Source organism: Mastigoproctus giganteus, chromosome 6, assembly GCF_048544385.1.
Source record: "Mastigoproctus giganteus isolate SK-2022 chromosome 6, ASM4854438v1, whole genome shotgun sequence".
NCBI lineage: Eukaryota > Metazoa > Arthropoda > Arachnida > Uropygi > Thelyphonidae > Mastigoproctus > Mastigoproctus giganteus.
The window spans coordinates 180,687,597-180,714,201 of NC_143580.1; the positions used below are offsets into that span (position 1 = coordinate 180,687,597).

General features: G+C 36.1%; 1 protein-coding gene across 1 annotated transcript in view; it reads left to right on the forward strand.

Annotated features, from left to right (window-relative positions):
* Positions 1–26,605, forward strand: part of Syx5 (syntaxin 5) — a 146,835-nt gene that overhangs the window by 80,510 nt on the left and 39,720 nt on the right. Inside the window, exons 6-8 of the mRNA XM_090375545.1 lie at positions 1,138–1,212; positions 17,704–17,760; positions 24,480–24,692. Coding sequence (XP_090231671.1) covers positions 1,138–1,212; positions 17,704–17,760; positions 24,480–24,692 — 345 coding nt within the window. The remainder of the gene's footprint in view (positions 1–1,137; positions 1,213–17,703; positions 17,761–24,479; positions 24,693–26,605) is intronic.

Sequence of the window (26,605 nt, forward strand, 5' to 3'; positions counted from 1 at the left end):
CTTTGGCTTTGTGAAAGGTGTAAATGAGCTGTCAACACTCTTCCATGAGTAATTTCTACCAAAGATATCTCCAAGTTGTGACAATCCAGGGGATTGACAAAAATGCTTGGTAGCACTCAGAAAAAACTTACCAAACTCACCTGTTAAAAAAAAAAAAATTATTGTAGGCTAATATTTTTTGAGATCCTTCAGACAGGGATTGCAATTTGGAGTTTTCTTTAGTTTCAATGCCTTCCACAGTTAAAGTTAATTTATTTAGTTGCTTTATTTTATTTATACTGGTAACCCCATCTTATCTAATATTTTTCCAAGGTAACCCACTGTGAAGTAGGCACCCAAGGTTACACACCCAGAGAGGGTGTGTAACCTCGTTAGTAACACCTTGTTTTCATCTTAAAAATCTGGATGTGCAGAGAAATGTTGTTTTGCTGTATATTTTTCCTGCCCTCCGAGAAGTAGTTAGTTTGGAAATGATCGAGATTACAATTTTTAAAAGCAACAACTATTTCTTTATAGATAAGATAACCAGTCTCACTTGTAAAGAAACAGTTGTTGCCTTTTCCTTTTGACTTTGCGAAAAGGTATTTTGATATTCATTCTGTTTTTAAACTGTTCACTGACTCAATCCTTCATTTTATTTTAATTCTGATAAACTTGGAATTGAAGTACAACACCCAAAGTTAATGATATTATGGCCTGATATAGTTGAATGGTCAGATGTGCACAGTAGTGGTTCACAAGGTTGAGTTGATGGTGGTTTGAGATGTAGGAAAAGAGGTTGGAGACTTCTGTGAGACTAAACAATTCCTATCAGTATTAAAACTAACAAATTTAAGTTGATATTTTTTTAACATCTTAGAAACTTCTGTTAGCATTTAATCTCTCTCTCTCTCTCTCTCTCTAAACTTGTTTATTAGGCCACAGAACAGGACTTAAATTTATTATATTGTATCATTTTATTTTTAAAAAAAATGATATTTTAATTAAATCAAGTACTGTAATTTGAATAAATTTAATAATTTTTTTTTTTTTTTTTTTTTTAAACTTGCATGCTCTTGAGTATTTATTAGGATCCCCTCCTTGTAGTGAATATTCTTTGATAATGTTCATGCCTGTTTTTGTTTTTATTCCCTACAGCTTACAAAATCTAGAGAATATTATCATGGAAGGCATATGCAGTCACATTCCAATTCGGTTGTAGTATCTCTTCAGGTAAGTAGTATTGAATGTTTTCATTTAAAATTTTATCATTTCTCGAAAATTATTAAAAATTGACTCTCATTTTTTATATATATATATATATATAAAATATTAAGGATAATAGAAAATAATAGAAAAAGTAAATCAATCAAATAATAATAATACTATCAGGGACTTAAGAAAAAGCAAAAAGAAGAAAAAAAAAATGTATTGCTTTTTACCGACAATCTAGATGACTTCAACTGGGGCCAATCACCCAGACTGAAGGCAAAAAACGACAAGAGGTTCTCTGTTTCTGTAATGATCAATATATGCAGTAATTTAAATCTAAACCAAATATAAACCAGTATAGGCCAAATATAAATCAAATGTAAATAAAAAGTTAAGAAATTTTAGAAATATAAGTAAAATATAAATGTAAGCATATATTAATCATCGTTGACCCGACAGAGAACATAATTTAATGATTAAAATAAGATTAAATTTATAATACATACTACATATTTACCGTATCTAGGACATATGTAATAGTGGTCAAAATAATATGTGGTGCCCCCTATGTGATGGATACGATAAAAATAAATATAAATAAATAATTAAATTTAAGGTAACGCAAAGAGAAACATGCAGATAGTAAGAAGAAAAACTAAAGGAGTAGGAATAATAAAACCTGAACTCCACAAAGGCGAAAAATAGTGGTATAGATAAGAAATAGTTTCTCCTACGTCCTCGGATTGCCCAAATAATTTCAGAGAAAAAAAAATAAAGAGTGTAGGACAGTTTAAAGACATTACAAGATATAAGTTGTGGCTCGGGTATGTCCAGGATCGTAAACCCGTTCCTATATTGTACTTAATACGTAGTCATATAGTTATAGTTACGCTGGTTATTTTTTATTTTTAATTTAGATAAAGAGTTTTTGTGGATTTTACTTACGATAGGTAAAACCGTTATTTCGTTCCATTTTTGTAGCCATTGTTTTTGGATATAGTGGTAGGGAATTCAAATTTTTTAATTGAGGTAGCTAGGTAGCTCTAACGCATAATTATATAGTAATACGCTTCACTGTTTCTATTTAATAGTTTCTATTCAAATACTATTGACATTTAATTTATTGATTTTATTAATTTAAACTACCATGCCCCAAACTAGAGCAGCAAAGCAACGGGCACAAAGTGGCAGGAGTGCTGTGACTCGGGGGAGAACTGAGGGGGGCAATTCTCCAACGCATCACAGCCTAAAAAAATGTGTGGCTTGTGAAATGTTTGCCGAACTCTCTGGAACGGAACATGATATTGCCATGGGGGATGTCTTTGTGTGCGCGCGATGTAAGGAGTGTAAGGAAATCAGGCGACAACTCGACGTTGTTATGGGCCTATATGAGAGTTTGAAGGACAGGGTGAATGCCCTCGAAAGATCTAAATTGAGGGGCCCATCAGGCTCTCAGCTGCCCACATCAACGCCAGAGCTTGCACTTGGTCATCACGCAACACAGCGGCAACCCCTAAGGCAGAATGCGCTGGTCCCACAGGAACTAGTAGTTGTTGATGACTCTATTGTCAGGGAAGCGGGGAACATCCTTTGTAAGAAGGATAGGTGGAACAGGACCAGGGTATGTCTGCCAGGGGCAAAGGTTGATGACGTTGTAGAGCAGATATCATCTTTCAAGGGCACAAAAGGTGATATAGTTGTACACGTTGGCACTAATGATATTAAGAGTAGGAGACCGGCGGAATTACTCAACAAGTACAGGTCACTGTTGAAAAAAAGCCGTGAAATAGGGTTGAATTTGAAAGTGTCTGCAATTCTGCCCAGACACGATAGGAGGGAGTACATGATGAGAGCCTTGTCGATCAATTCGGCCCTGGAAAGATTGTGCAAGGCTCAAGGGGTAGAATTTTTTTCAGCCTGGACTGTACTTGTTAACAGGAGAGATTGCTTCTACAGGGATGGGATACACTTAAATAGAAAGGGTGTAAGAATATTTGTTGATGCTATCGAGGCAGTGTTAGGTGGGTCGGAAAACTGCTAGTTTGGGGGGATACAAAGACTAATAGTTTAACAGTAACCGCAGGCAGAGGTGAAGGTGATTCTTGCACAACTTCTATTAGAATAAGAAGCGACCTGGAGCGAGGGGTGTTGGGGGTTTCAGGGACGGATGGCAGTTATCATGGAATAGTTGGGTATATGGGATGTGTTAGGGTAACAAGGAATAGGCATAGGAGCATGTATGCTTGCATGTATACCAATGCTAGAAGTATAGTAAATAAATTTGATGAATTTGAAGTGTTGGTCAAGACATCAAAGGCAGATATTGTTGGGATAGCAGAGACGTGGTGTCACAAAGATATAAGGAATGCAGAACTGGAATTTGGGGAGTACAATGTGTACAGAAAGGATAGACAGGACAGAAAGAGTGGGGGGTGTTATGCTGTTAATTAAGAAAAACATAAAATCAAAGGAAGTGCACCCAGTTAATATAGATGAACAGTGCTCTGTTGAGTCAGTTTGGTGTGAGATACGCACTGCGAAAGGAAAAATAAGAGTAGGAGTGTGTTATAGGCCTAATGACTTGAATGAGTACAATGAACAATTGTACAGAGAAATAGAGTGGGCCAGTAAATCAGAATGTCTTATAATGGGGGATTTTAACTTCCCAGATATTGACTGGAACTTGTGGGTTGGTCACTCACACACTAGTCAGACTTTTGTCGATTTATTGGATGATTGTTTTCTGCAGCAGCATGTTCGAGAGGCAACCAGAGAAAGTAACACTCTTGATCTGGTTATCAGCAGTGATCATTCGTGTATTAAGAATTTGCAGATAAAGGAACCACTAGGTGGCAGTGATCACAGTGTGCTGAAGTGGGATTTACTCAAAGAGGTAACTACCGTCAGGGGTAAAGGAAAGGGTTTTGGCTTCCGTAAAGGGGAGTACAGTGGTCTCAGACAGTTTTTAAATTCTGTACAGTGGGATCAACTGACGATGTTACAAACAGTAAATTCTAAGTGGGAAGCATTCAAGGAATTAATCGTGGAAGCTACTAGACTTTATATACCGATTAAGAAATATCATTCAAGGTTTAGGCCTAAATGGTTATCAAATGAACTAATGAGACTCGTGAGAGAAGAAAAATGCATGGGATGCATATAAATTATCAGGTGACGCAGAAGCCTGTGGCAGATATAAGCTAGTCTGTAATCAGGTCACAAAGGAGGTTCGGCAGGCGAAGGCGGATTACGAGAAATCTTTGGCAAAAGATGCTAAGAAAAACAGCAAGGATTTCTTTACTTATATAAACTCTAAAAGGAAGGGGATTAATATGATTGATCCACTTGACATCGATGGTTCGACTGTTGATGATCCTGCTCAGATAGCAAACAAACTGAATGAGTATTTTGCATCTACATTCACACGTGAGGAATTATTACAGTTTGAAAATGGAAGAAGGTTATCAAATTGTAGCAGTGTGCTTAATGATTTTGTAATAACTGAGAGCAAAGTGGAGGAGAAATTGTTGAAGTTAAACATAAGAAAGGCACCTGGGGTGGATGGGATCTATCCAGTTATTTTAAAGGAGGCGGCAAAGCAACTAAGCAAACCCTTAGCCATAATTATGAGAGCATCCTTGGACTCAGGGGAGGTTCCCACGGACTGGAGATGTGCAAATGTGTCCCCAATTCACAAAGGTGGATCGAAGGGTGACACGAGTAATTACAGACCAGTTAGTTTAACTTCTGTTCCGGGTAAAATAATGGAGTCACTGGTTAAAGATGCATTGCAGGATCATCTAGACAAGACTGCAGCAATAATTCAAACACAGCATGGGTTTGTTAAGGGAAAGTCTTGTCTGACAAATTTGATTGGTTATTATGATGTGGTCACAAAGGAACTGGATGCAAAAAATAATTTTGATATCGTATACTTGGATTTCAGGAAAGATTTTGACACTGTTGCGCATGGAAGACTACTGTACAAATTGGAGCAGAATGGTATTAAGGGTAAGTTGCTACAATGGATAAAAGGATGGTTAAGTGGGAGAAGACAGAGGGTGGTAATCAATGGGTGCTGCTCTTCGTGGACTAATGTTATTAGGGGAGTCCCACAGGGTTCGGTGTTGGGTCCACTGTTGTTTTGTGTATTTATCAATGATATTGATGAAGGTATATCAGGCTTAATGTCGAAGTTTGCAGATGACACAAAGGTTGGCAGGGTTGTTAATGACAGTAATGGCAGTGTGCTACTGCAACAGGATCTAGATAATTTGGGCAGATGGGCTAAGAAGTGGCAACTGAAGTTCAACCTTGACAAATGCAAAGTACTGCATATGGGAAGAAGTAACCCCAGAGAAACGTACCAACTGTGTGGTACTACACTTAAGGTGGTAGAAAATGAAAAAGACCTGGGAGTAATTGCGCAGTCAGATATGAAGTTTTCTGAGCAGTGCAGACAGGCTGCTAGGGCGGGTCATGGGGTTTTGTCAATGATATATAGGAATTTTGCTAGCAGGGAAAAGGAGGTGATTGTCCCTCTGTATAAGGCAATGGTCAGGCCACGCCTTGAGTACTGCGTACAGGTCTGGAGGCCTCATTTTAGGAAGGATGTAGATTTGCTTGAGTGTGTACAGAGAAGAGCAACACGATTGGTGAGGGGAATGAAGGGATTCTCTTACCAAGAGAGGCTTAAGTTCTGCAAATTGCAGTGGCTGGAGACTAGGCACCTGCGCGGTGATCTGATTGAGGTCTATAAGGCCTTGAATGGGTTGAGCACGCTGAATTCTGATGGGATCCTTCCACTTGTTCAGATTACGAACCTACGGGGACATAAGTTCAAATTAAGAAAGGACAGATGTAGAATAGATGTGCGGAAATTTGCCTTTAGTCAGCGGGTGGTTAATTGCTAGAACAAACTTCCATCTGTCGTTGTGGAAGTTGATAGGTTAAATAAATTTAAGGAGGAACTGGACAGGTATTTGGAGGGAATGGTGTGATTTTTTTTTTTTTTTTTTTTTTTTTTGGCTGATGCTGCATAAGCTCCTACACTTGCTTTCTTGCATCATGTGCCACTACTACTACTATAGTAGGACCCTGAGCTGAATTTGCATATTATCTCAGTGTGAATTTAAGTAAATTTAAATGAATTTAACTATATATTAAAAAAAAAAAAAAAAAAAAAAAAATGATACACTGTAATTTGCAAGCTGCTGGGTACAAGTTTTCTACGCTGTAAGACACCAAGAATGCAAAGTGTATCCTATGTACATATATACATGGCACTAAATATGACAATTATATTGAAACAATAGGTTCAGAAAACAAATTTTTGAAATTAATTTAAAATACTTCATAAGATCAGCATACAAATATAACATACTGGTTGAGGCATACCACATGTGGTCATATCTAACAAATATAATCAATTGAAATTCATACAGGATAATCTATATAATACCAAATTAATAAATAGGCAGCTCAAAGATATACATGAACATTTTGTAATTACTCCTGTTGACAAAGCTGCTTGCAATTATGCAATCATATGTAAATCATATTATATAGAAATTATAAAAAATGAACTACAGTCTAGCCATACATATAAACAGATAACATCTTCCTCTAATATAATAATCAAAAAATTAATTGCATTGCATAAAAAATTAAAGTATAATAACCTAAAATATCCGTTTATATATGGCATACCTAAATTTCATAAATCACCTATTGCTTTTAGATTCATAACATCATGTAGAATAGTTATGCTAAATTTCCCGAAAAACATTAGAAAAATTACTTAAAATTATATTAAATAACTTAAATAAAATTATTATAATAAATAATAACTTACTGATTATAAATGCAGTAAAAAATAACAATATTCAACAAATACAAAAATTTGACTTTAACAGTCTATTTACGAGCATTAATCTTGATAATTTAAAAGTCGTTCTCCAGAAACTGTATTTGGAAAATAAAAATGCTATAAAGGTTGATTTAACCTTTTGGGATACTCTAATAAAATTATGCATCTTTAATAATTATGTATATTGACGGAACATCATTGCAAGTGACTGGCACCCCTATGGGAAGTCCAGCATCAAGCATAATCGCAAACCTTTATCTATATTATACAGAAAGAGCGTTCCAAGATAACCTACTTATATACAGATAAGTAGATGATCTATGTGTTTTTAATTGTCCACATTTTGTTCAGGATTACAGTAAATTATATCCAGTAGAAAAAACTAATAGTTCCGATACTATAGCAAATTACTTGGATCTTCGTATAGAAATATTCCATAATAATAATATAGATGTAAACGTATATAATAAAAGAGACGCATTTCATTTTAATGTAGTCAGCCTTACAAACTGGAGATCTAATATATCAAAATCAGTGCATGCTAATATAATTTTATCGCAATGTCTAAGGATTGCTTATATTTGCAATAGTAATAAAAACTGTTCAGTGGGCATAACAGCATTATACGGCAAGTTGATTAATAATAATTTCCCTATCGCTTACCTGAAATATCACTTCAGGAAAGCGATAAGCATAATTAATTTCAAAAATTGGTTTTCTGAACCTATTGTTTCAATATAATTGTCATATATTAGCATTAGTAGAGGCATTTGATGCAAGAAAGCAAGCTTACGCAGCATCAGCCAAAAAAAAAAAAAAAAAAAAAAAAAAAGTAACATAAATAAATAAAAATAACCACTTCCACTTCACCCCTCTGTTCGTTCGAAATACCTGTCCAGCTGAGCCTTAAACTTATTTAGGCTATCAACTTCCACGACAAGGGATGGAAGTCTGTTCCACCCACCAACCACCCGCAATTTAGTGCCATGTATATGTACATAGGATACACTTTGCATTCTTGGTGTCTTAGGGCGTAGAAAACTTGTACCCACCGGCTTGCAAATTACAGCATATCATTTTTTTTCCCCTCTCTCTCTCTCTCTCTCTCTCTCTCTCTCTCTCTCTCTCTCTCTATATATATATATATATATATATATATATATATAGTTAAATTCATTTAAATTTACTTAAGTTCACGCTGAGGTAAATTCAGCTGAATAGTCCTGCTATAGGAACGGCTTTGCGATCCCGGGCATACCCGAGCCACAACTTATATCTTGTAATGTCTTTAAACTGTCCTACACTCTTTATTTTTATTTCTCCAAAATTATTAGGGCATTCTGAGAACGTAGGAGAAACTATTTCTTATCTATACCACTATTTTTTGCCTTTGTGGAGTTCAGGTTCTATTATTCCTACTCCTTTAGTTTTTCTTCTTACTATCTGCATGTTTCTCTTTGCATTAACTTAAATTTATTTATATATATTTATTTTTACTGTATCCATCACATAGGGGGCACCACATTATTTTGACCACTATTATATTATGTCCTAGATACGGTAAATATGTAGTATGTATTATATATTTAATCTTATTTTAATCATTAAATTACGTTCTCCGTCAGGTCAACGATGATTAATATATGTTTACATTTATATTTTACTAATATTTCTTACATTTGATTTATATTTGGCCTATACTAGTTTATATTTGGTTTAGATTTAAATTACTTAGCATATATTAATCATTACAGAAACAGAGAACCTCTTGTCGTTTTTTGCTTTCAGTCTGGGTGTTTGGCCCCAGTTAAAGTCATCTAGATTGTCGGTAAAAAGCGATAATAATTATTTTTTTTTTTTTTTTTGCATTTTCTTAAGTCCCTGATAGTATTATTATTTTCTATTGTCCTTAATATTTTATAGACATTATGGGTGTATTGCATGATTGCTTGCAACTGCATCGATCCATAAATATTAGTTACAGTTATTGTCGTTTTAACTTTCTTTTCTTTTTTATCACTAATATATATATATATAACTTTAAATGGTTTATTTAGTCCCTGAAGTAGAAATTAGACAAAGAAGACAAACTTATTGCTTTCTTGTCAATGTTTTGGATCTAACTTGGGCATCCGTTATTAAAACACAGTTGAGCAGGCCACAGGTCTCCTTTAAGTTTGCTTGGAGATGACCTGCAATCTGCTCAATAAGCCATTTAAAATTGCATAAATAACTTCATGTCTAATTTTTAATAAATTGAGTATTCATTCCATATATTTCCCTTCACACAGTATATTTTGTTTCCTTTGTATTCATCTCTTTTAATCACTCAAAAACCTCTGTTTATTCCATTACTCCTACCTCCACCTATATCCATCTTTTGCCTCTTCTAAGTAGTCAATGTGTATTTAGTTCTCAAGAAATGAGTATATGGTGCTATTTTGGACATTCTGTCATAAAAATCCTTTCTCTTTATGTGTATATCTTTATATTCACTTATATTCATTGTGGCTGTTGGGTACTTTCTGTCTGTCACTGGCCCTTGTCCGTAAACATCTTTTCTTTTCCTTTTTCACTTTCTTCCGTTTTTTGTTTATATATTTATATATATTTGTTTTCAATGTTGTTTCAAATAACACTGCAGAGTACACTACAAATTTTCTGGTAAATGCTGCTATCTCTTGTCCGTGTTTCTAAATAATTGTAAATGCAAATAGCAGTGTGAAAATAGATTTTAAAATTGGAAGAAGCAATCACACTTGAAAGCTATTTTTGTCCAATTTTGACTTAAAAGTTAGAAAACACATTCTCTACCTTTTAAAGAAGAGGCAGATTTTGAAGTAATGTATGTCCATTCCATTTCTAGATTTCCATAAGTTCACGAATAGTGCACACAATGATTAAGCAAAGTTCATTATCTAATTATAATTAGATAATGAACTTCATTCAGCTCTTCAAAAAGAAAATTGAATATCATGATTTTTTTTTTAATTCTTGCACTCTTCCAATAAATGCTGCACATCGTCTTTTTTTCACTGATGGAGGGGAAAAAGTGTGCCTTTTGTCACTTTAAGATCTCAATTTCCTTGTTTGAAGATAATAAATGCATCATGCTGCCCAAAGAATATCTTAAAATTGTTCTTGACTAGTAAAGGCTTAATCACAAACTAATGGAACAGCATTTAGTCCAATTTCTTCTAAATCTAACAGTGCTTTCAAAACAGTTCTTTAAGAGGTTAAGGTACAGTTAAAGGGGTGTGGGACCCTCATGACTTGTTTACAATTTGTGGCACAGTCCAAGATTTTTTGAACATATTTAACATATGTTAGAAACTCTATAATAGTAGACTGTGTACCTCTTGTTTCCACAATAGGTGTTTTACAAGCACTGAAAGAAAAATACTTACCAAATTTGCCCAACTCAACACTGAGTTTCCTCTTGCAGCTAAATAATCTACAGCAATTTTTAAGGCCGACCGGGCTAGCCGGGTGGGTAAAGTGCGTGCCTGGCAACCCAAAGGTTGCGGGTTCGAATCCCACCTCGGGCTTGGGTCAGAGTACTGCAAAAACCTTGGGAGGTGCATTATAGCCACAGAAGCCGATGCGCCAACAACTAACTAAAACAAACAAACAAGCAATTTTTAAGGACATTTCATCAAAATTTTAAATAGTCTTTTTTCCTCTCAAGCTACTACAATTAAAGTCCTTAATAGTGATCTCCCCCCCCCCCCAAGGAGAATGAGAAAAATGGTTATTATAGTGAAACGTCAAAATAAAGTTTGAACATTTAACATAATTCTACTAATACAATATAGTATAATCTAATATAGACTATATACTATAGTATGAAACAAGAAAATGAAGATTATGTACATTTTGCATTGATTATATAATAAAGTAAGATTAATTTGTAAATTAAGTATTTACAGTATCTCTGATGTGTACATACATATACACTCAGTGATCACACTATGACCACCTACCTAACACCATGCTGGGCCGGGCCACCATTCGCATCCATAACAGCCACTATTCGTCTAGACACTGACTCCACTAGATGGCTGAAGACCACACTGAGGAAAGCCTTGCTGCCTGCAGGGCTTTCCCGTGTCAAAATAGATGACGGTTGCATGTCCATACACCCCATTTCCCATTCGGAAACATGCCACAGGTGTTCAATTGGATTGAGGTCAGGTGAATTTGAAGGCCAATCAATATGGATGATATCTTCACTGTGTTCCTCGAACCACTTGGACACAGTGTGGGTCCAAATGATACTGTGCATTATTGTTTTGATATTATCCTTTGTGTATATGTAACATACTTCACCTATGCATTCTCCATAGCTTTATGTAGGCATGTCTTTTACGATAATCTTTCCCCATAAAATAATACAGTATATATATTATATTATGGATATAGTGTATCCATTGCCACTGCAATGGCATTACCTCATAATTTCCATATATTAATGATTATCAATATAACGCGCGTGCACACACACACACACACACACACACACACACACACACACACACACACACACACACACACACACACACACAGTATGTATATATATATATATATTTTTTTTTTTTTTTTTTCAAATTTTGTAAAAGTACTTGTATACACAATAAGCAGCAGAAATATATGCACATCTTTAAAATTTCAAAATCTTAACTCTGTTTTAAATAGAAAATGGAAGTGTGAAAAAACAGCATTTTTTAGGTATTTAATTTTTTTATTAAAAAGTAAAAAGTTATGTTACAATATGTATTGCAATACATTGAGAAAGGATGACATATTAGTATTGTGAAAGAAGAATTAAACAACAAAAAAAAAAACTTTTCTAAAAATTTAAAAGAAAGTTGGACACCTGTCAGGTGACCTGCCACCATGTTTTCCACAATTGGGGGTGTCACCACCACTGGGTCGAAGCTCCTCACAAAGACTGTTTGAAAAGTAAGATATCAAATGCTTTTGTTAGGAGACATTCAATCATAGAGCAATGAAATGAAACATAGATGAAGACATTCAGGCACTTATCCCACTGTGTCAGGAGTGCAGTCAATACCTCTTGTAAAATTCAGGGACATTCCCATTCAACCAGGTAAACACCATTTAACTGCTTCTTCATAACTGAAATGATTCCCCTGTAATGTTTTTTCAAGGCTTAACAGATGAGTGTCAAAAAGAGCCAAGGTTTAGATTGTGTGGGGATGGACAAGCACTACTGATCCATAATGCTATAACCACTGTCGTGTGTAGACAGCAGCATGTGCAGTGGGCCATGTTTGAATTGATTGCATCAAAAACTTCTTTTTTGACATGATAGTCAGACTGTGCATGGCTTGCAGTTTTAGATGAATTTCTGTGCGTTTGAAGAAGAAGATACAGTTTCTTCCCCAAAAACATGTTACCTTATGTTTTTGGCACACTATGGCCATAGTTGCCAATGCGCCTAATAAATCCCTAAACCAACAACAACCACCTTATGTTTAAATTGTCCTTGTATTTTTTGATGCATTAAATGAAATTATAGCATGTGGCACTATGATTATAGAAAAACATAACCAGAGAATGAATTTTCTAAAAATATAGTAAAATAAAGTCTGCTTCTAGTAGTTTGATTTTTACCTTTCCTTTTCTACTTCCATGTGAAAACAGCTTGACATAGAAGTATAAATTTTCTACCCTTTTACTCTTTTATGCTATTTTATACAGAACGTAATTATTGCCTTTTGGAATTATCTTTGTTTAATCTATCAGTGGATATATGAAGTTAGTAGCTACCTCCCCCAGCACTAAAAATGACAAAAGTAAAAAATAATTGACATTTTAATGCATTTTTAATCATTACAAATTTGAGTTTTCAATGAAGAATAATTTCAATGTAAGCAAGAAAGCTGTTCATATTTTAGTCAAACTTTTTTTTTTCCTTAGTAGTGGAAAGTTATTTTGAAATAGTGACATTTTTGGCAATGTCACTTAATCCTCTTACTCCGCAGATGCAGTTGATTTTATGTTCTTATGTTCTGTTGATTTATTGCCTGGAGAAGTTGTTTATTATTGTAAGTCATTTCATATTTTCTTTGGAAAATTGGTCATTCTTTTATAATGATTTCAACTGCATATATTTTCTGAATTTGATATTAGAGATTAGTAATTTCTTTTGAAAAATTTCCATTTTTCCCCTGCCATTTTGTACTTGCATACTGTGTTCTCTCTTAAATTTTACATATTAAATTATTTATTAAATAATCGAAAATTAAACCTAGTTTATAAAATTATCACTTTTTTCTACCATTTGTTTTACTTTTAGATTAATAGAGGAAGAACAAAAAATTTAATAAGAAATTGCTATGATGGTTGCATTACGCTTCTGAAAGGGAATAGTGTGATCAACAAAGGCAATCACTTAAATTACAATGATTACTTTTCTGTTTTTTAAATAAACTATTGCAGTAAAAACCTGTATAATTTGGACTGCCACTTTTATGTGTGTAAATGTATTTTATTTATGTAAATTGGAGTATTTTCCTGACCAACAATTTAATAATACAATTCCTTTTTTTTTTTTTTTTTTTTTTTTTAACTCTTTTAGAGAAGAGTTTTTCTCTAGCTGTCCTAAAGAAATGTAGTCCATGTTTTATCATTTTTATTGCCTGATATTTTTCCGTTAGCAAGTAAATCAGTATACGTCAAATCCTTATGTCATAAACCAGTGCGCTTCGAATCCTTTGTCATTTCGTGTATCTGAGGAAACTAATACTTTCTCCTCCACTTTCTTCTCAGTTATTACAAAATCATCTAGCTCACTGCCAGAGTTTACTTCACCTCTGGCATTCCCCTTCCTGAATAACTCCTCATGTATAAATGTAGATGCAAAATACTCATTTAGTTTGTTAGCCACCTGAGCAGGATCATCAACAGTTGAACCATCAATATCCAGTGGACCAATCTGATTCATCCCTTTCCTTCTAGAGTTTACATAGGTAAAGAACTCTTTTCTGTTTTTCTTTGCATTCTTTGCCAAGGATTTCTCATAATCTGCCTTTGCCTGCCTAATCTCCTTTGTGATTGGTTACAGACCAGCTTATATCTATCATAGGCTTCCATGTCACCCATTAATTTATATGTATCCCATGCATTTTTTTTCTCTGCCATATGTCTCATTAGTTCATCTGACATCCATTTCGGCCTAAACCTTGAACAATATTTCTTAGTTGGTATGTAAAGCCTAGTAGCTTCCAAGATAAGTTTTTTGAATGCTTCCCATTTTGAATTTGCTGTTGGTAACATCATCAGTTGGTCCCACTGTATAGAATTTAAATACTGTCTCAGACCGTCGTAGTTGCCTTTACGAAAACAAAGACCCTTCCCTATACCCCTGATGGTAGTCACCTCTTTGAGTAAATCCCACTTCAGCACACTGTGATCACTGCCATCTAGTGGTTCCTTTATCTGCAGATTCTTAATGCATGAAGAATCACTACTGATAATCAGATCAAGAGTATTACTCCCTCTAGTTGCCTCCTGAACATGCTGATTTAGAAAACAATCATCCAATAAATCCACAAAAGCCTTCTAGTGTGTGAGTGACCAACCCAAAAATTCCAGTCAACATCTGGAAAATTAAAATCCCCCATTATAAGATTATTATGCTCATCAGAGTCATTAGACCTATAGCACACTCCTACTCTCAATTTTGATCTCCCATTGCTTACTATAATAATTAATGATAAAACACCAGCCAGGAATTAAACTAAAAATTTACTATACAATGAAATAATATGCAATGAAATGTGATGCAATTAAAATAAAAACACTGATTAAATTATAGTTAAAATATAGTTAAAAACAATAAAATTAATTAAAATAAACTAGGTTAAAAGCGATAAAACAATGAAACCTGGAGCTTTCGGAGAACTGCCGTCTCCTTCTTCAACAGCATACTACTAGTGCTAAGACACATCCTTAAGTAGCCGGTCCATGGCACTCATGCACGTGATCATCAGACACATGATCTACATTCTCCATGCGCGTATCGGAAATGGAAGTGGCTCGGGAGCGTGTCAAACAGAAACGGTCATCCCTTCTGAGGACAACTGCCTCAAACAGGGGGTGTAAATGGATCCCCCTGTCCCTATTAATAGTATTGTGACTGGATGAACCGATTCGCAAGCTCTCGAGCCACTTGCGTTCCCAAAATCCATGGGCGCGGTCAGTAATGACCGCGTCTGCAGGGGAGATCCGATGCTGCTTTTCCCAGAAATGCTCTGCCACAGCAGACCTCGCATAGTTAGCAGTCTTGATAGCGGTCGTGTGTTCCCCCAGACGGTCCTTTAAACGTCGGCCCGTTTCCCCCACATAACACTCCTCACAATCCGGGCACTTAATCTCGTAGACCACATTGCTAGTATGGTCCTGGGCTACGGGATCTTTAACTTGTGTGCAACCTCTGACCCGGAAGTTGCACACAGCGAGTCTGGCACTCCCGCAATGCCCGTACAATACGTTCTGAAAGGCCCGGATAGTAAGGAATGTATGCAGTAGCCAAGGACGCACAAGGTGGGCATTCCGTTGAGACCTATAGTATCATTTGTGGGTAGTCCCACTTATGCTTTATCTGGATTTTTAGCTGGAGTCATCTCTCCTATAGTGGGACGCTCCAGTTTAGTAATCAGGAACAGCAAGGAATTTGTGAACTTTATAAGAAGCCAATCTATAGGTGAAGACGAACTCATGATTTCGTTTGATGTTGGTATCCTTGTTCACATGTATCCCCATTGAACATGGGGTGCATTGTGTAAGATCGGCCTTGGAATGAGATGATTGCTTTAGTGCTAGATCTTTACTAAGCATTGATGATATTTGTAAAGGTGTGGAATTTTGCCTTTTGGCAATGGAGGAACTGGAAACTAGGGTGTTTCATCAGTTGAATTTCCCCATGCGCGAGTGGAGGAGATATGTGGACGATACCTTCACTATTTTAAAAAAGGGAAAGGAAGATGAGGTGCTCAATTTGCTCAACAGCTTTTCCACATTTATACAATTTACCTCGGAGGTGGAAGAAGCTGGGTCCCTCCCGTTTCTGGATGTCTTGGTGAGCAGAGATGGATCTAGATTAAAAACAACGATCTATAGAAAGCCTATGTGCCGTGGCCAATTTGTTCATTATAGCTCAGCACAGGCTTGTCATCATAAGAACAGTGTAGCCAGGGCATTGTTGAATAGGGTGGGGACCCACTGTAGTACCCCTGAAGAAAAGGAAATAGAAATTTGCAAAGTCACGGCAGATCTCAGGAAATGTGGATACCCCCAGAGGGTCTTGGACAAATATATTCATAGGGTTGAGTCCAATCGTAGGGAGTGGCCTGCCCCTGTGGCTACTGCATACATTCCTTACTATCCGGGCCTTTCAGAACGTATTGTACGGGCATTGCGGGAGTGCCAGACTCACTGTGTGCAACTTCCGGGTCGGAGGTTGCACACAGTGATATCCCAAGTTAAAGATCCCGTAGCCCAGGACCATACTAGCAATGTGGTCTACGAGATTAAGTGCCCGGATTGTGAGGAGTGTTATGTGGGGGAAACGGGCCGACGTTTAAAGGACCGTCTGGGGGAACACACGACCGCTATCAAGACTGCTAACTATGCGAGGTTTGCTGTGGCAGAGCATTTCTGGGAAAAGCAGCATCGGATCTCCCCTGCAGACGTGGTCATTACCGACCGCGCCCATGGATTTTGGGAACGCAAGTGGCTCGAGAACTTGCGAATCGGTTCATCCAGTCACAGTACTATTAATAAGGACAGGGGGATCCGTTTACACCCCCTGTTTGAGGCAGTTGTCCTCAGAAGGGATGACCGTTTCTGTTTGACACGCTCCCGAGCCACTTCCATTTCCAATATGCGCATGGAGAATGTAGATCATGTGTCTGATGATCACGTGCATGAGTGCCATGGACCGGCTACTTAAGGATGTGTCTTAGCACTAGTAGTATGCTGTTGAAGAAGGAGACGGCAATTCTCCGAAAGCTCCAGGTTTCATTGTTTTATCGCTTTTAACCTAGTTTATTTTAATTAATTTTATTGTTTTTAACTATAATTTAATCAGTGTTTTTATTTTAATTGCATCACATTTCATTGTATATTATTTCATTGTATAGTAAATTTTTAGTTTAATTCCTGGCTGGTGTTTTATCATTAATTATTATAGTATGGAAATTCCCAGCCCCATAGGCCTGTTTCAAGACTCCCATTGCTTATGTCACACCAAACTGACTCGACACTGCACTGTCCAGCGATGTCGACTGGCTTCACTTCCTTGGATTTTATGTGTTTCTTAACTAATAACATAACGCCCTCCTCCCTTCCTATCCTGTCTATCCTTTCTGTACACATTTTACTCCCCAAATTCCAGTTCTGCATTCCTTATATCTGTGTGACACCACGTCTCTGATATCCCAACAATGCTTGTATACATACCCACTTCAGATAATGGTATCCATATTTGTATTCACTCTCTTGAATTTTTCTTTAGTTTATCATACTGTTAATAATTAAACTGAAATTCATATTTTAAAAACAGTTAAATTTGTACAGCCAGTGATGTTCCATTTTAATTATATGATATTTTTTAGTCAAAACTGGCATCCATGTCCAATGACTTCAAACAAGTATTAGAAGTAAGAACTGAGGTGAGTTTCATTTTAATCAATTGTTACATTGTTTCATCACTAAAAAGTATAGATTAATCTTTGGTATAATAATAGCAGTGATGACTATTGTATATAGTCAAATGTTTAAAATATGGCAATCCATTTTTTTGCTAGTTTTAGGCAGTCAAGCAGATACAGTCATAAATATGCAAAATGCACCTTTGCTTTTGCCACCCAAAATTACTAAGCGTAGCAGCTCAGTGGTGTTACACCCCCACCTCTCTCCCTGGTACATTGACACATTTGCAGAATGAGCCTAGTCTGTACTCTCAGTACACCACCCAACTACCAACCCAGCTCAATTAGAGCAAACCAGTAGCATTTCAAATACAGTTGTGTATTTGGATCAGTGCAACTTTATCTTACTAAAATCACATCAGTTGATCAACGAAACCACTGAGGCAGGGTACTGTGGAAATACCCTGAGACAACCAGACCTAACTAGTACGGGCACTATTGATTTTACCAGCCAAGATGAAATAGTACTTAATCTTCATTCATTAGGAAGAAATGAAGACTGGGTTTTAATATTCTGAACAACAATTCAGATGGCAAAGATTCTGGATGTCCTATTTTCCCTCTGAAAAAAATGGCAAGCAAACCAGACAGACCTATTTTCTTTCATCTAAAAAAATTAGATGATGCATCATATTGTGCAGTGGAATTGCTGTGATTTATGTAGTGATATTGATGATATCTGTGATTTAATCTCTTAATATGATCCTATAATGATTTGCTTGCAAGAGACTAGTTTAATTTTACAAGTTACTCACAAGGTCAGAAAATATACGTTGTATTAAAAAGACAATCATCTTCCTCTGCCTGCTGGAGTGGGGAAAGGAATGGAATCCTAACAAACTCAGATATTCCATCCATACATATTCCTGTTCAAACTTCCTTGGGGACAGTTGGTGTCTGTATTGTACCAAGAATTATTCTGTCCATTGTTTTCTGTATATCTTTCCCTAAATCATGCTTATGACTGCCAAAGATCTTGAAGAACTTGTAGCAAAATGCCATTTCCATTCCATTTATTAGGTGATTTCAGTTGGTACCATCCATTATGCAGATCTCTCCACAATAATCTATCTCTTCTATCCACATGGATAGAAGAGGTAGATTATTGAATCATTACTGGATCAATACAACCTTATCTTACTAAACACCAGATAAAATACATTTTCCAACAGGATACATTTCAGCTGTTGAACTCTCTATATGTTCCCTTACTCTGTTTCTATGTAGAGTGCACAGCATTAAATGAACTTCTTGGCAGAGATCATTTTCATCATTTGTAGATTGCAGATAACAATATCCATGTGCACAAAACAAAGGATAACATGATTTTTTTTAATATTTATTTATTTATTTTTTGTTGGCATTTTCATGAACAACTATATTATCCAGTCTCAACTCATAGATATTGTGGCAGAGCATATTACCAGGCAAATATTAACAGTAGTTGCCAAGACAGTTCTCAATCATATAATAGAAAACACAGGCATGCCAATCACTTGTAGGCATGCTTTATGCAACAAAGCAAAACAGTGGGAATGAAGTTTGGAACTTATTTCATAAGCATTTTACTACTCTAACTCTTATTAATTACAAAAAACTTAATGCAAAAAGAGACAAATAAGATGAATAGCAAAGGACTCCTGGATATACCTTGCATATACTATTATGAAAGATATAGATTCTATATTAATGTTGGAAGAAAATCCTAAAAAAAAAACAAAACATTAAATTGTAAGTATCTGCCAATATTCTCTCCAGTAGGAAGGCAGGACACATCTCTCCCACTGGAGATGGCAAATGCTCCTGCAGGGCATTATAGCCAAATTAGCTTATGTGCCATCAAACCCCCATAGCTCCTTCCATCCAGGAAGGATGATCTATCCTTCCATCATACTAAAATGTTAATGAAACAATATAAAATAACCTTTAATACCAACACATGCCTTCCTTACAATTAGGCTTTCGTGATAATTGAGCTCAGAGTCTCTACTGAGAACATCCAGCAGCACTTCTAGTACAGATGGAATATAACATTGTGTTAAAATAGTTAAATGAAACAGCTTAGAATTCCCTGTTGATTTTTTATAATTGAATCCCATGAGAAAACACTTAACCATAATCTTTGCAACATTTATTTGTCTTAGCCTGCCCAACACTGACTAAAGCACAATCACTCCAACAAAATTACCAGCTGATATGAAATCACCAGTTGCCTAGGGAGGATCTTAGAAAAAATTATATATTATATATGTAGTTCACCTGGCTCTCAAAACTGAAAATGTAACAAGAAAAATCAGTGTGGTTTTTGGGAACGTAGACCTGCACATGATGGTCAAAACAGAGGCAAACCTTTGCAATACATTTGTCAGAGACAAACATTTAATCATGGTGAGTCACAGTATAGAAAATGCTTTAGTGCGTACATGGAGACCTGCAAATACTCATTTACAAATTGTTTGGATCCTTCAAGACCTTTGCTCCATAGGACTACAGGAAAAATTACCATGTCTTGTACAAAGTTTCTTAGTGACACAAATAGCAAGATGTTTCTACATATCTTTATTGATGGTATCTGCAAAAGGGCAACTATGTGAGGAAAGACATCAGTTGTGTGGCTACAAGCTTGGCAGCCAGACATCTTAGGAGGAGAACCTGATCGAAGTCTATAAGACTTTGAGAGGAGATAGTAAAATGAAACCTTGATAACAAAAACAAACTTTTGTTATCAAGGATTCCTGAACAAATTCAGATCACATGGGAAGAGGTTTAGACTGGATTGCGGGAAGTTTTCTTTTAGCCAGTTAGTTGTTGATTACTGGGAGAAGTTGCCTCCATAGGTAGTCAAGACTGACAACTTTGAGAGACTGAAAGGTAAAGTGGTTAATTACCTGTATTTAGCTGTTTTTTATATATTTTCTTTTATCTTTTATAGTTTTCTTTATATTTTTATTGTTATTTTAGATTTATTTATTTTTATTTTTTTATTGTATTATTTAAAAAAAAATTTTTTTTTTCTTTTATGGGATTTTTTTCTACCCCATGATGAGAACTGATATCAAGTGCATGGGATGGTTGATTGTGTCCAGTTACTATTATTATTTATTTATTTATTTTACTTTATTCTGTTTTATGTTCTCTTTTTCCTTGCACTATATGGCTAGTACTGATTGTGTGTGTGTGTGTGTGTGTGTGTGTGTGTGTGTGTGTGTGTGTGTGTGTGTGTGTGTGTGTGTGTGTGTGTGTGTGTGTTACATAATCTCACCATAGGATTGTCATATCATTTGCTCTTTCTAAAACTGCTGTTCTGTCAAACATCTTGGCATTATCTGGGATAACAAAGCCCACCTTTGTGCCACGTGATCAGCACCTCAGAGAAAAAGTTAAGAAGTACACCATCCTTCTCACCAGAATTACAAGAGACTGGGATTTGTAGGGCAGAGTTCTTCACTTGATTGAACAATACCGTTTTCATCCCTATTGTCACTTACGCAGTGGTGGTTTGGTTCCACTGCACAGATAAATCCCCTCTAGCTAAACAACTTCTTTATTTACAGAGAACTATCCTTCTTCAACTTTCCATGGTGTGTCTGACAGCTTCTACCATCGCACTTCAAGTCCTTATGGGGGGGGAGCCTCTCCTTGACCTCTTTGTTGCTTGCTGCGGGAGCTCTCATGCCATTCGTAATGAATATCGGTGCCAAGACTGGTGCCGATATCCATCACGAGAACAAATATATCTGTAAGGCTTTTGTCACCCGGTGAGAACAAATGGACAAGCCAGCCCAAGACAGGAAATTACCAGAAAATGTTTCCCAATGTGACAGCAACTTCACTGCTGAATCCAAACTTTCAAAACTTTTCTCTTAACAGGACATTTAACAGTAAATTTCAAGATCTGGGAATCCAGGAAGATATGCTCTGTCCTTGTGGGGACGGGGAACTTGGTACCACATCATAAATATTTGGACAATCTATCTTGACCTTAGACTGAACATCAGCTTATTGCATCCAAAGAAGTCTTCCAAGCATTGACCTCCTATGCCAAAGCTATCTTCAAACGCCACACATTTCAAAGGCAAAGACCATATCCGCTGTGAATACTACTACTTTGGCCACTTAATGCCCGCTCTTTGGACTTTTAACTCTTTGGAATTTTCACTGAAAAATCAAAGGGTCAGCAAGATTTTATTTTTTTTGGAAGTTGTATCTTTAAATTAATTTAAAATTTGTTTACGTTAAACCTTATCTAGCAATGTTATTGTGACAAAACATAAACAGACAGAATTAAGCCTGGAAATTAAACTGAAAATTATACAAGAGGCTGATAGGATGGAACAAAGCAAAATAGTAGACATTGCAAAGGAATAACAACATCCCTTTACCTACTTTATCTGTAATACTGAAAAACCGGCAAAGACTTGAAGAAGTGCGTGACACTGGGACAGCTATAAAAAAAGGATTCAAATTTGTGGTGCAAAACACGAGGAGCTTGAAACAAAACTTTTTGAGTGGTACCAACAAATGCTTGCATCTAATTTGCCAGTATCAGGTCTGATTTTCCAAGAAAAGGCAAATTATCTAGCTCAACAACATGGAATTAGTGACTTCAAATTCTGTATCAAAAATCATTTCTGTATTCAAATTTAATGAAATCACATGCCCTTCTGTAATGAGTTTTATTGCAGTTTCCAAGGCATTATGTTTAAATGAGCAGAAATGCAAGATGTATTGATGTGGGCTTTTATTTATTTTTTATTAAGATAAAATGCATTTAATTCAAGAAAGTGTGGCATTAATTCACACAGCCTCCAAAATTTGATCAACTACCCAAGGAGGGATATCCTGGATAAACTTTTAATGCCAAGTAACTATGTCAGGCAGTCAGCAGCTTTGCAGTCTGCGCATTTTTTGGTTTCAATTTCACATTTAATTAATACTTCAGTGATCTATTCATGTTGATATAATAGATCACTGAAAATAGAATTTCTGAATTTTATAAATCTTCCCATAAATTTTTCTTTGGCATCTGCTATCATCTCTCTCTCTCCCTCTCTCAGCAAGTGCTAGCGCATTGCAAAACAAATGAACAAGTAGCAAACAAATATATTTTAAATAATTAAAAGTACATTTATTTTTTAATTTGATTTTTGTATATTACCTTCTGTGATTTTCCTCCATGATTTTTTTGTCCTCTGACTTTCCCAAGATTTTTGCTAATGTTGTTTTTGTGACCTTGTCCTAATTATGATACATGAAAGTATAGGTATATTTCTTTTCTTCTTGGATTTCCCTGTTGTATAACTTATTTTTTTTTATATAATTTAATTTTGTTCCTCCACTCTTTTCTGTCTTCCCAGATTTTCCTCTTTTCCATAGCTCCCTCCATCTAAGTGCTTCTAGATCTTCCTCTCCTTTTCCTTCTAGGGGGGTGTTCATTCCATTGCTTTTTTAGGTAATCTCTCTTCCCCATTCTTATAACATGTCCATATCATTCTAATCTCTTTTGTTCTATTTTGTCGAAGATGTTTATTTGAGCGTTCATTGCTGTTTTTTATGTCTTCATTCCTAACTCTTTCTAGTTTAGATCTTCTGGCTGACCTCCAAAAATCCATCTTGACAGCTAGCAATTTCTTCCTTTGCCTTTCCTTTATAGTCCAAATCTCAGATCCATATAGTAAGATATTCTGAAAAATTGCATTATATAGTAATCATTTGGTTTTTGGGAGAATGTTATTGCTCCATAATATTGGATTCAACATTCTCAAGACCTCCTTTCTTCCCTCATTAATTCTCTTGTAATCTCATCTTCAGATGAACCATCCATCTGCATAATAGCTCCTAGATATTTAAACTGCTTCACATTCTTTATCTCTGCTCCATTTACATTCAGAATGCCCCCCCCCCTTGAATTCGTATATTCCATCTTATTAAAATTTGTCAAACCCCATTCTCTATATTGTTCCAATAGCTTTCTGCACATATAGTCAGCATCCTGCTCAATCAGTACCTGGTCATCTGCGAACAGAAGGTTTGAAAGGTAGATGTTTTGAGCCATACATAATCCCATTGGTCTGCTTCTTTGGGACCAAACCTCCAGAGTCACTTCTGGGTACGACTTGAATAATGTGGGGGATAAACAGCACTCCTGTAGCAAGCCTTTTGATGTTTTGAATTTCCTTGATATTTCTGACCCAATTAAATGCAACAAGTTTTATTTTTGTATATTTTTCTAATTATGTCGATCAGTGGTTGTCGTATTGATATTTTTTCCATGGCACTCCACAGCATCTTTCTTGGGACACTATCATAAGCTTTTTCCAGGTCAATAAAGGCTAATCCTATATCCTGTTCAGTAGTTTGGTATTTTTCCAGAAAAATATTTCTTTCTCTCTTATTTCTTTCTCTAGTTTAGTTTCCAGTATCCCACTAAAGAGCTTTTCTGTTGGATTTAAAACACAGATTCCTCTGTAGTTTGAGCAATTTCTTCTATCCCCTTTCTCTAAAAAGTGATGTATCCTTTCAAACTTGATATAATTGAGTCTTATAACCAGTGTATGAGTATTTTTGCTATTTTGGGAAATATTCTCAGTGATGCTGCTAAAATCCAGTTCTTCTTTTATATGTGATACTTAATTGCAGATAATATATAGTAGCTAAACCCAATTTGACCACTCTTTCAGAATTTAAAGCATCAAAAAACTAGACGAGAACAATTCACACAAGGTACAGTGTCATGTACTTTACCGCCATCTGCAATGTCAGGTCATACAGGAAGTGTCCTCCTTGCCGATGAACATGCTGGTAGAAGTGGTGGAGATTTTGCTATTGACATGGAATCCTTTGGTAGGGACCAGAAACAGAAACAGTTACAATTGCAACTAATAGATGAACAGGTAAGTGCATTTTTTAGGAAAGTAACAGGAAATAACTTTATTCTAGTGTAATTTCTAAGTAACATCAGCTAAGCACTAGTATCACAATAGCTTTGGAAATGGTTTGTTTCAGAAGTTGATTACACATATCAATTTTAGATGCTAAATCAATGACTGAAATTCTGCAGTTAACATCTCTCTCTCTCTCTCTCTCTCTCTCTCTCTCTCACACACCAACAGAGCTGTGTTACGTGGATACCCAATGGATTACCTTATAAAGTCAAATTAGTATTAGTATTAGTATTAGTAACGGCCGTATGGTGCAAGAAAGCCTATGGCTTATGCTGCACCAGCCAAAAAAAAAAAAAAAAAAAAAAAAATCCGAACAAAACAATGATAAAAACAAAAATTAAATAAATAAATAATAATAATTAATAAATAAATAAAAATAATAAAATGAAATTAAAAATTAAATAAAAAGGAAATTAATCCTATCATCCTATGCGCTTCCCTTACCCGAAAGTACTATCCAGATGACCTTTGAATTTCCCCAAACTGTCGGCCTCTACCACCCATGAAGGCAACTTATTCCAGTAATTTATAACTCGCTGGCTAAAATAAAACTTCCTGCAGTCCAATCTAAACATTTCCCCGCGTAACTTGAATTTATGTCCCCTAGTTCTAGCATCATTTATAATCTTGAAAATTTTGTCCTCATTCATTTTACTGATGCCTCTCAGAGCCTTAAACACCTCAATCAAATCTCCTCTAAGGTGTCTAGTTTCCAAACTCTGCAACCCACATATTCGAAGTCTTTCTTCATAAGGACGCCCTTTTGCCGATCTCACCAGGCGAGTTACCCTTCTTTGCACCCTTTCAAGAAGCTCGATGTCTTTCTTTAGGTGCGGTCTCCATACTTGAACACAGTATTCCAAGTGTGGTCTAACATAGGCCTTATATAATGGGATTATCACGTCCCTATCTCTACTTGCAAAAGTTCGATAGATCATCGATAGGACACCATGGGCCTTCCTTGCAACCTGTTTACAATGCTCAGAGAATTTCATGTCTGACCGTATCGTAACACCCAAGTCCCTTTCCTCCAGTACTGGGTTTAGTTGAACTCCACCAAGTGAATAAAAATTGCTGTAACAACATAGCTGGTATTGTCTGTGACTGTGGGATGCTTACCACATGGTCAACTGGTATTGAAGGTGCTGATTACTCAGTTGTTTGGGAGACAATATTAGGAATCCCTTCCAGTTAAGAGGAGCAAGTTTTTTTTTTTAATCCAAACAGCATGCTTTGCTACCCAAATAAATTTACACATGCTTTATCATGTTCAGGATTGCTTGCAGGCTCAAAATTGAAGTCTGCCACCCGGGGACAAAGAAATTAAAACAGATCCTCAAACATTCCACTACCCCTTCCTTCTTGTCATGAAAGCAGAAATGCAGTCTACCAGGTTGACTCCCAATGTGGCAAATACCACATTGGCCAGTTTTATTGTAAGCTCTGCTCCAGGATGAGAGAGATTCACAGTGTCATGCCATTTTGGGAACCTAGAGAGCAGTGACATCGTCTTTTGCAGCATTTGTGAACACCAACCTGCAGAGGCCCAACGTATGGATCAGGGAATACAACTAAAAATGGAGACTAAAAGGAAGCTTTCTTTATAATATAATCCACCACATATAATAATGAGGGAAAGTCATCATCACACCCCTGCATCCTTGGGTTTTTCTCTCATTCTGTCAGCAACCTCCTCCAAACAATCCTCCCAAAATCAATGGTAGCATACAGTAGCACCCCACCATCCATCAAGCTACCACAATATTCCACTCCACCTACAGGATCTCCACAGACCTGTGGATCCCTTTTGTGGTCTACTGCCTATCACAGAATCACCTCAGATCATCCGCAACATCACTGGC